We start from the raw sequence: 9,533 nt of genomic DNA on the forward strand, positions 1-9,533 counted from the left end.
GGGCCGGAAGCGCGGGCGGGCGGGCGGAAGCAGAGGAAGTGTGGGGACGGCGTGGGGCGGACAAGATGGCGGCGGCCAAGAGGAAGCGTGATGCCCCGGCTGCGCGGCCGAAGAAGCGAGCTAAGGGGGCCCCGAGCGCGCCCGAGCCGGATGCCGAGCCGGGCCCGGCTGGAGCGGAGTACAGCATCCCGCCGCCGGTCTCCCAGGTACCTGCCAGCCCCGCCGGGCCGGGCCGGGCCGGGTGTCCCGCTCCTCTCCGCTCCCTGCCCGGGCCGGCCTTGAGCCATCGCAGCGCGGTGGTGCCGGGCAGCGCCGTTCCTGGGGACCGGCTTCTGCTGCCTTTGCTGCTCCCAGGGCCGGGGTGCCGGGACTCGCGGTGTCTGGGGGGGGAACCCCGCTGCTAAGGGGGGATGGAGAGGCGTATTCGTGGGGTTTTTTGGGTTTGTTTTTTTTAATAATCCCAGCACCAGTAAAAGTAACGTGGGAGCGCACGTTGTTTCTGTGCAAACACGCGAAGAGCGCTTTTCTGGTCCACGTAAATAAGATGTATGACCTCAATCGCAAAAGTATTTTGGAAGAGTTGGATAATTCTGTTCCATACAAAGGATATACGGAAATTATACCTGTTTCATTGAGAAGTCGTCCTGAGAAGGCTTCAATAATTGCCTTGTAGTTTGCTGAAAAGAAAAACAAAAGTAGCACGTTGAAGTCTGAGATCTCGTGTGCTCATATGTAGGAAAAGCCAAACTGTGCTCCCAGACTGTGGCTCGGCTCGTTTTGCGGGGAAGCAGGGGTGCCTTTTGCAAATAAATCATGCCTATGGCTTTTTTAATGTTTACGTGCTTTGTACTGGTGAAAGACTTTACGTAGGAACATACTGAAGCAGAATGGATGGCAGTTCTTTATGTAAAAACTTACGCCCCCTTGTTCTGCAGGGACGTCATCACTCCTGCTGAAAGAGTGAATCTGTGCGCATGGGCAGATAATGTTAATAACAAATGTTCTTACTGCGTTTTTTTGTAATTACAGATCAAACTTCCATTGTTGCTGTGTTGTAGTAGTTTTAAGGCTAGAAACTTCCTGCTTAACTTTTGTGTCTTTTTTCTAGGGTAAATGGAAAAACAAGGAGCGAGTGCTTATTTTCTCTTCTCGTGGAATTAATTTCAGAACAAGGCACCTAATGCAAGACTTGAGGACATTGATGCCTCACTCTAAAGCAGGTAGGGTTAGCCATCGTCCCTAACATATTTTCAGAATAGTTTTAAACCAAGACATTCTAACCACCTGTTCCTTTTAAAAATGTGGTACCTAACTGTTTTGATGAAACTTTTATCTTAAACACCAAATCTCTTTTGAGGCAACAAATACCGCAACTGTCGTTGTGTCTTAATACTTTCTGGGAAATGATTCCTATGGCCTCAGTCATGTAAGTGCACAGATGCTTTTGTTGTTATGTTTATTTATTGCATAACATGGCTGAAGCATCTTGGTAGTTATTCTTAATCTTTCATTTATAACCAGTAAAATTTTTGCAAAAGGACTGACTGTTAAAAGGACTTCTTGTGTTAAATTGGTTTTCCAGCTTTCTAAATGTTGTTCTTGTCTTCCAGATACTAAAATGGACCGTAAAGACCAGTTATTTGTAATTAATGAGGTAATCCAGGATTTAACTAGCGCTTCTTTATTTTCTCTGGAAATGCAATGTGCAAGAGCAAAGGGCAGCCAAGTTCAAAGGATCTCATACTAGTTACAGGAGTTGTATAACTTCATAGATGAAAATTATTGATATTCAAAAAGTGCTCCTATTTAAACAGGAAGTTGGCCTTTGATTAATAAAATTAAACCTTTAATTAAACATAGACTTCCGTCATGAAGAAATAAAACAGAATGTGCCTTTCTATATAGGTGAAAGGTGTATTACAGTTTATACTTGAAGAAAGCAGGGAACAAATACGCAGCCAGGCCAAACAATATAGTAGGGAATTGGTGGTTCTGAAACTAGAACCTAATGTCACAGCTCCTGCTCTAATGTTTATGTCCTGGAGCGCTTATCAGATTGCTTTTAGCTTTAGTGAAGTTTTTACTCCTGGTAATAAAATACGTAAGATTTTTCAGCAAAACAAGTGCTTCAACTTAAGCTTGGGGATCATTAGGTCTAATTTATTAAGATGAGACCTTTGCTTTTGAACTTCTGTTTTGGAGGGGGGAAGATATTAGAGATTAATGTGGAAAGTTTTTGAAAATTACTTCAGAGTTTTGTAAACAGCTAATTTGATGTGTCTTGTGTAGGTGTGTGAAATGAAAAACTGCAATAAGTGCATCTTTTTCGAAGCCAAAAAGAAACAGGATCTCTATATGTGGTAAGGAGATGTTATGTTGTCATACATTTCTATATATAGCTGGGGATGCTTCCATTCTATCTAAAGTTTCTTAGTGTAATAGTGGAGATGCATGAAGTATTGTTGCTTAGTTAAATCTGTACTAATCTTGCACTTCTGCGCGTGATGCAAGTTTACAATGCACGACCAGCTTTTGTAGACTGTTTACAGAAGCATTTTACAAACTTGTTCAGAAAGCAAGTATTTATAAGTATGTTGAATGAACGCAATAATGCTATAAAGGCAACTGAAATTACTTCAATACAAAAATAACTGGTTGGAGTGTACTGTTGAAATCCAGCATACCTTCTCGCTGCTGTTAACATTTTTCTTTTCTTTCTTGCCTGCTACCTGTCCTCTGCAGGCTTTCGAATACACCACAGGGACCATCAGCTAAATTCTTAGTGCAGAACGGTAAGTTGGTTGACATTACTGTGTTTGGACTCTTGCTTTCTTGTCTGTACAGTTTTCTCTACATACTAAAATGATCTTTTAAAAAAAAAATTACTGTAGTTCACACGCTGGCTGAATTGAAGATGACAGGAAACTGCCTGAGGGGCTCACGGCCCCTTTTGTCTTTTGATCCAGTAAGTATAGTTTTATTTCATTGAGTATGCTTTTGTTTTCTTTGTGTGACTATTGCATTTAGTTTTGTATGTAAAATTATATTTTTTCTTTGTAGACATTTGACAAGGAGCCACACTATGCCCTCCTAAAAGAATTGTTTATTCAGGTCAGTCTATAATTCTGCTCTCCAGTGTTTCTTCCTCATTGGAAATCTTTTTTGGCAACATATTTAAAAATCTCAAGTGTTTTTTTAAGTAGTAGTTTTACACTTCCGAACTTGCAAAAAATCTTCAAAGGATTAGGGTCGTGTGCTTAAAATCATTGGGACTCTTGTTCTTGAGTTTTGAAATGTAACCTGGGATCAGGATCTTAGTAAATTAAAATGAATTAAAAATGAGCTGTTTATATTTGGCCTTTTAAATTACAGATATTTAGAAATGCTGCCTTTTATTACAGATATTTAGTACACCACAGTATCACCCCAAAAGCCAGCCTTTTGTGGATCATGTTTTCACCTTCACCATTACGGATGAGAGGATCTGGTTTCGGAATTACCAGGTTAGTGGTCTCTTTTAGCTCATCGAGGGGAGCTCAGTGGAGTAATGTCATATCAAATCCATTAATTACAATAAAATGAGAAGAATCATTATTATCAGGATATGCCAACACCTAGTGCTTGCACAAGGTAATTCCAGTGTCCTAAAATGACTTACCTTCTCCCATATCTCTGGAAAGAGCTGGTTTAAGTTCTGTGTACTTCAGCTTGCAGTTCTGTTGTGATTCTGTGATGGTTGTCCTGGTAACGGGAAGTACTAGCCAAAGCCTAAGCTTTGCTTGCCTTTTAACCTTACTTGCTGCTTTGACCCAAAGTATGCTGCAGCTTACTTTCTAAAGGAGGAATTCACAAATACCTAGTACTCCCAGAGTGCTTGCTTGAACCTAAAAGTACTGCTTTATATACAGAATTGTGTTTATACAAGTCTAGCTTATCGGCTTCAGTGGCATTGTATCTCGGATTTAAGTTCAGTTGTACAGCACTGTATGCAAGGTGCCTACGAGGTCATGCACTTTGATTCGATCCATGAGAAATGACTAAATTATTCTTTTTACTGCAGATAATAGAAGAAGATGCATCTCTAGTAGAAATTGGGCCTCGCTTTGTCCTGAACCTCATAAAAATCTTCCAAGGTAGCTTTGGAGGACCAACTCTGTATGAAAATCCCCATTACCAGTCCCCAAATATGGTAAGCAGCTTTGTCTTTGTCTTCCCTTTCATTTAGCAACTAAATTGAAAACTGATTTTGCAGTCTGTCTGTGCAGGAGAATCATGTATGCCTTTCCCTGGGACCCTTTGTAGAAGAAAGTGCCCCAACTGATCACAATTTCAGAACAGAGTAATTTTGTAAAAATGGAATGAATGTAAAATTCATGTCACTGAAAATATGGCATTACACTGAGGATTTTGTCAATTAGGCAGAGAAATTACCACCTGTTTCTTTAATACCTGATTTCTTCCATCTTGCTTATTTGAAACCTGATGTAATTTATATTCTAATTTTTGTAGCATCGACGGCTGATAAGATTGTCAGTGGCAGCTAAGTTTAGAGAGAAACAGCAAGTGAAGGAAGTACAAAAGATTAAGAAAAAAGGGAGCAAGGCGCTTATTGAAGACGACCCCACTGAAGTGGTCTTTGAAACTCCAGCTGAAGAAAAGCCAGTGGAAATACAGCTCGTGAAACCAGAGTCAAAACCAATTGTTAAAGATAAAAAGAAGCCACGCAAAATTCAGAGGAAGAAGCAAAAAAAGCTTTTCAGAACTGAAGCATCAGCATAAATGTTACAAGTGATGAAACTAGCTATATTGACATAATATTGTAAATACTTGTTTTTACAGAAAAAACTAACTGGACTTCAGTTTTAAGTAAACAAAGTATCAATTTCTTTATTAGGATTGAGTTTGCACTCTTTTGTTTTCTTCCTCTCTTTGGGAGAATTCTTGGTTTTGAAAAACATGGGAACAGGGAAGGGGGAATAAGACACTCCAAATACCTCTGCTTTTGAGAATTGGCCTCTTGCACTTGAATACCTCTGGGAAGCAACTCACTGTAACATCTACAAGGAATAAAAATAAGTGGGTAGTCATCGGTGCTCATCATGAACTGGAATTCAAAAGTCAGCTTTCCTAGTCTGACAGCAGTAGAAAATAGTTTTAAAAGTTTTAACTTGGTAGGAATTCTGTCTTGGGGAGCGGTGTTAATTTTTTTCTCCTCATAATCCCTAGGGAATGAAAAGGTTTATAGCCTTTTAATTGCTTTTTTTTATTAATAGTAAAAAAGCTGCTACTTCTGCCTGTAGTAGCTCCTGTTATCTAATCAGGTTCTTAGGACCTGAAGCATAGCTATGGGGGAGAAACAGGCTAATTTAGGATACTAGCCCTTAATACCGAGTTCATTGCAAGTTCCCTAAAGGCAAGAGGTACATGCTACCTGTGACTGGTGTGAGAGACTGAAAGAGTTAATGTCTCAAACATTGAGATAGGGCAAGTTCTGCCTAACTACGAAGGGCAGGTGAGAAGCCCATCAGCACCTGTTGGCACAGGACATCAGGAGCTGGACAGGGAGGCTGTGCCGGAGGGTGCGCAGTTCCCTGTTCCGACGTGCTGAGCAGGGCAGCTCACTGTGCATGGCCAAAGATCGAACAAGGGTCATGTCTGCAGGGAAAGGGAAGTTACTCCCCAAATGACCCCCAAGACCACCGACCCATTTCCCAAAGGTTCAGAAAGCACAAACCATGCATGACACCTAATCAGCCTGATGAGTTTGAGTGCCTGCCTGAAGGAGGGGCAAGGAGATGATAAAAGGACACAAACTGAAGCCCCATGTGTGCCCCCCCTCCAGAACTGGACCCCTCAGCTGGACCAATGCTGGATCCAGGACTGGTGAAATCTTTCTCTTTTCCTCTCTCTGTCTCGCTCTCTCTTTTTCCTTTTCTGTAATCCCTACACCTCATCCCTTTAGACATAAAACTGCTGACCAAGCCTGGGACTAGCAGTGGATCCAGCCACCCCTGGGTCCTTCTCTGAGGAGGAGTCTAGAAAGCAAGGGGGTCTGCTCTGAACCTTGTGACCCAACAGGAGGGATCTCCTTCTTCCCTGAACTGAGGTATATGGTTACCACAGGTTACACAGATCACTGAGGTCACTCCATGCCAATTCCTGTTGAGAGAATCCCTGCCACCTGCTGTTAACACCTTCCAAGTTCAGTTTGCTTCTGCTGTGAATACAATGTTTAACTGATCATTTGGTGTCATTTCACCTTCATTTAGCTGGGGGGAATTCCAAACTCACCACATCCCCTCACTGGTCTGTCCAGCCCGGGTAGCGACAATTGGGTATCAAAAGCATACGCCTATAGTAGCCTGAAATGGAACTGCCTGTGATTCACTGTTACAGCGACAGTGCTTAAAAGCACAGAATTCTACGCACTTATATGTGCAAAAAACTTTTTTTTTTTTTACAAAATCGCTGTCCTCTTGGTTCAATTATATGTGTTGTTGAGGTCTTGTTTTTCAAAGCAGAGTGAGTCCATATAGATTTTTCCATATAAAATTGGCAAATAAGCTTCCAATATTGCTTAAAAGCCTTTACAACAAAAAGCCTGCATTTTGCTCATGGATAATGCCTGTACTTTAAATGCAGCCGTGTTCATTGCACACAGATGAGCAGCAGAAAGTCCAGAGTCTGGTTCACTGTAGTTCTTGCCCGCTGTCTGACAGTTGACATTGCCTCAGAGCTGCAGCATGAGGTCAGCTTTAATTTGAGGCTGTATTTTCATGAAACTTTTAGGAAATTATTGCCTGCAAGTCTGCCCTTTTTCCAGATGCAGTTAAATGAGTCACTATGTTCTTAAGTTACTAGCTGGGGAAAGGAGTGTACAACTATTCTCTCACAGAAAGTGAGAGGCATCAGCCTCTAACCACACCAAACAATTTAAACCATAATTTGCTCTGAGTTTCTCTATAGTGCTCAGCAAAACTCTGATTCCAAGAAACTTTTCTTGACTGATCTTAGCAAATAGTTTAAGACCTCTCTGGAACTCTTTCTTCATTACCTTGCTTAATCTGCTTTGCAGTTCCAGACCTCATGACCTGGTTCTTCCACCGATTCTATTCCTGTCTCCCTGTCCACTCCCCGAGCTTCCCTGTGTTTCAAGGTCTTGCTCGTGCCCTGTTCCTATTTGGTTCCTCTGTTCGTTTCACCTCTGGCATATTGGTGCTCAACAGCCACAGTGGCTCTGAGGTGCACCTGTTCCACCGTGGCCTTACCCATGGGCCACAGTGCCGTCAGAGAGATACCTGCTCCAGCGTGGCCTTACCCATGGCCACAGTCCCTCCAGCGGTGTACCCCCTCTGTCGCGGGCCCATCCATCACCACATGTTTTGAGTTGCTCCCGCACGACCTCATGCAGAGCCACCGATGCTTCAGGGTGCACCTGCCACAGCACGGACTTGTCCACAGCCACAGATGCTTCAAGGTGTACCTTCTCCAGCATGGACTTATCTTTGGGCCACAATCCCTCCAGAGGTATACCTGCTGCGGCACAGACATCACCATGGCCACAGATGCTTCGAGATGTACCTGCTCTGGCGTGGACTCATCCACGGCCACAGACGCTTCAGGGTGTCCTGCTCCCATGTGGACTCATCCACAGGTCACAGTCCCTTCGACTCGAGTTCACACTGGAGTTCCAGCCTGTCCAGCACAGCAGCACAGGAACAGCTGGCCATCTGCCACCCTAGCTGCATCGCCAGTGCTGTCACCAAAATGTTCCCAGGCACAGTAAAGATGACAAGCAGCTCAGCAGCACAGCAAGCAGCGAAGGCAAAAAGCAGCCACTAACGAGCACTAGACTCTAATATACAGTAAGGCAAGCAAGCCCCATGGCAAGCACAGAGGCCTGCCGATTAATAGCTAAACAGCAGTAACAGCTATAAATTCCACCTGGCACATTCCAGTCAAATCTGGTGTTATCTCGAACACTTTGAGCCCCATGCTGGGCGCCAAAAAGGACTGTTGTGGTTTAAACCCAGCCAGCAACTAAGGACCACGCAGCTGCTCGCTCACTGCCCCCACATTGGGATGGGGGAGAGGATCGGAAGGGTAAAAACAAGAAAACTCGTGGGCTGAGATAAAGATGGTTTAATAGGTAAAGCAAAAGCCGTGCACGCAAGCAAAGCAAAACATGGAATTCGTCCACTGCTTCCCTTGGGCAGGCAGGTGTTCAGCCATCTCCAGGAAAGCAGGGCTCCATCACACGTAACGGTGACTTGGGAAGACGAACGCCATCCCTCCGATCGTCCCCCCAGCTTTGTATGCTGAGTGTGTTGTCCTATGGTCTGGAATACCCCTCTGGTCAGTTGGGGTCAGCTGTCCCAGCTGTGTCGTCCCCCCCCAACTCCTTGTGCCCCCCCAGCCTGCTCGCTGGTGGGGAGGGGTGAGGAGCAGAAAAGGCCTTGACTCTGGGTAAGCACTGCTCAGCTGTAACAAAAACATCCCTGTGTTATCAACACTGTTCTCAGCAAGAATCCAAAACAGCGCCATACGGGGCACTATGAAGAAAATTAACTCAGCCCCAGCCAAAACAAGCACACGGACCTCCATTCCATGTCCTCGTGTCCTGTTGCTGGTCACCAGAGAGAGGAGATCAGCACCTCCCCCTCCACTGCCCGCCACCCCCCCAACCGGCGAGGAAGGTGCGGGCGGCCATCAGGGCACCCCTCAGCCTTCTCTTCTCCAAGCCGAGCCAGGCAAGTGACCTCGGGCGCTTGAGTCTTGCCCTCGAGGCCTTCCACCACCTTGGTTGCCCTCCTCTGGGCACACTCGAACGGTTTGATGTCCTTCTTACACTGAGGCGCCCAAAACGGCACACGGGGCTCGAGGTGGGGCCGCGCCAGTGCGGTGTAGAGTGGGACAACCACCTCCCTCGAACAGCCAGCCGTGCTGGGCTTGATGCACCCCGGGACACGGCGGGCCCTTGCGGGGGCTGGGGCACGCTGTTGAGTCAACTCAACTTGCCATCAACCCCAACCCCCGGGCCTCGCCGTCTAATCCAAAGCTCAGTTCAGGCAGCGCCAACCGACAGCACATCTCGCCTAGAGGAAAAGGTGGCTTGGGCCAGACCTGAGATCTCTGAGGAGCACAGGCGTCAATCCCCCCCCCCCCCAAAGTTAAGACTGATAACCTGAGAGGCGGGAGCCGCCTCGGCTGCACCTCCCAGCTGCCGAGCTTTCACAGAAATCCTAGCTCGAGGCATTGGGGTTATTTGACCTCGGGCGCCGGTAAGACCAAACCCGGCGGCAGGGTCGGGGACAGCGGCCTCCCCGTGCCTTCCCCTGCAGCTCCGCTCGGGCAGAGCCCGCAGGGCTGCGTGGGGAGGAGGGAGGCAGCGCTCCGCCATCCTCCGCCGCGGCCCTGCCCCCGCCCCGCCGCGGCCTGCAGCCCGCGGGGCCCGCCCCGCCGCGCCGCCCGCCCAGCTCCTCCCGGCGGGAGGCGGTCTCGGCGGCGGCCCGGTCTCCGGATGGCTGTACCGC

The 9,533-nt window shown here is 46.2% G+C and overlaps 1 protein-coding gene across 1 annotated transcript; it reads left to right on the plus strand.

Annotated features, from left to right (window-relative positions):
- The first annotated feature begins 22 nt into the window (after positions 1 to 22).
- On the plus strand, positions 23 to 4,896 carry BRIX1 (biogenesis of ribosomes BRX1). The gene is made up of 10 exons (XM_069777366.1): positions 23 to 206; positions 1,109 to 1,220; positions 1,611 to 1,654; positions 2,290 to 2,360; positions 2,743 to 2,792; positions 2,892 to 2,965; positions 3,061 to 3,111; positions 3,402 to 3,503; positions 4,061 to 4,189; positions 4,510 to 4,896. The coding sequence occupies exons 1-10, from the start codon at positions 66 to 68 to the stop codon at positions 4,777 to 4,779; spliced, it is 1,044 nt and encodes a 347-aa protein (XP_069633467.1). The 5' UTR covers positions 23 to 65; the 3' UTR covers positions 4,780 to 4,896.
- Positions 4,897 to 9,533: the final 4,637 nt, after the last annotated feature.

The sequence above is a fragment of the Haliaeetus albicilla genome, chromosome Z (genome assembly GCF_947461875.1).
Source record: "Haliaeetus albicilla chromosome Z, bHalAlb1.1, whole genome shotgun sequence".
Classification (NCBI taxonomy): domain Eukaryota; kingdom Metazoa; phylum Chordata; class Aves; order Accipitriformes; family Accipitridae; genus Haliaeetus; species Haliaeetus albicilla.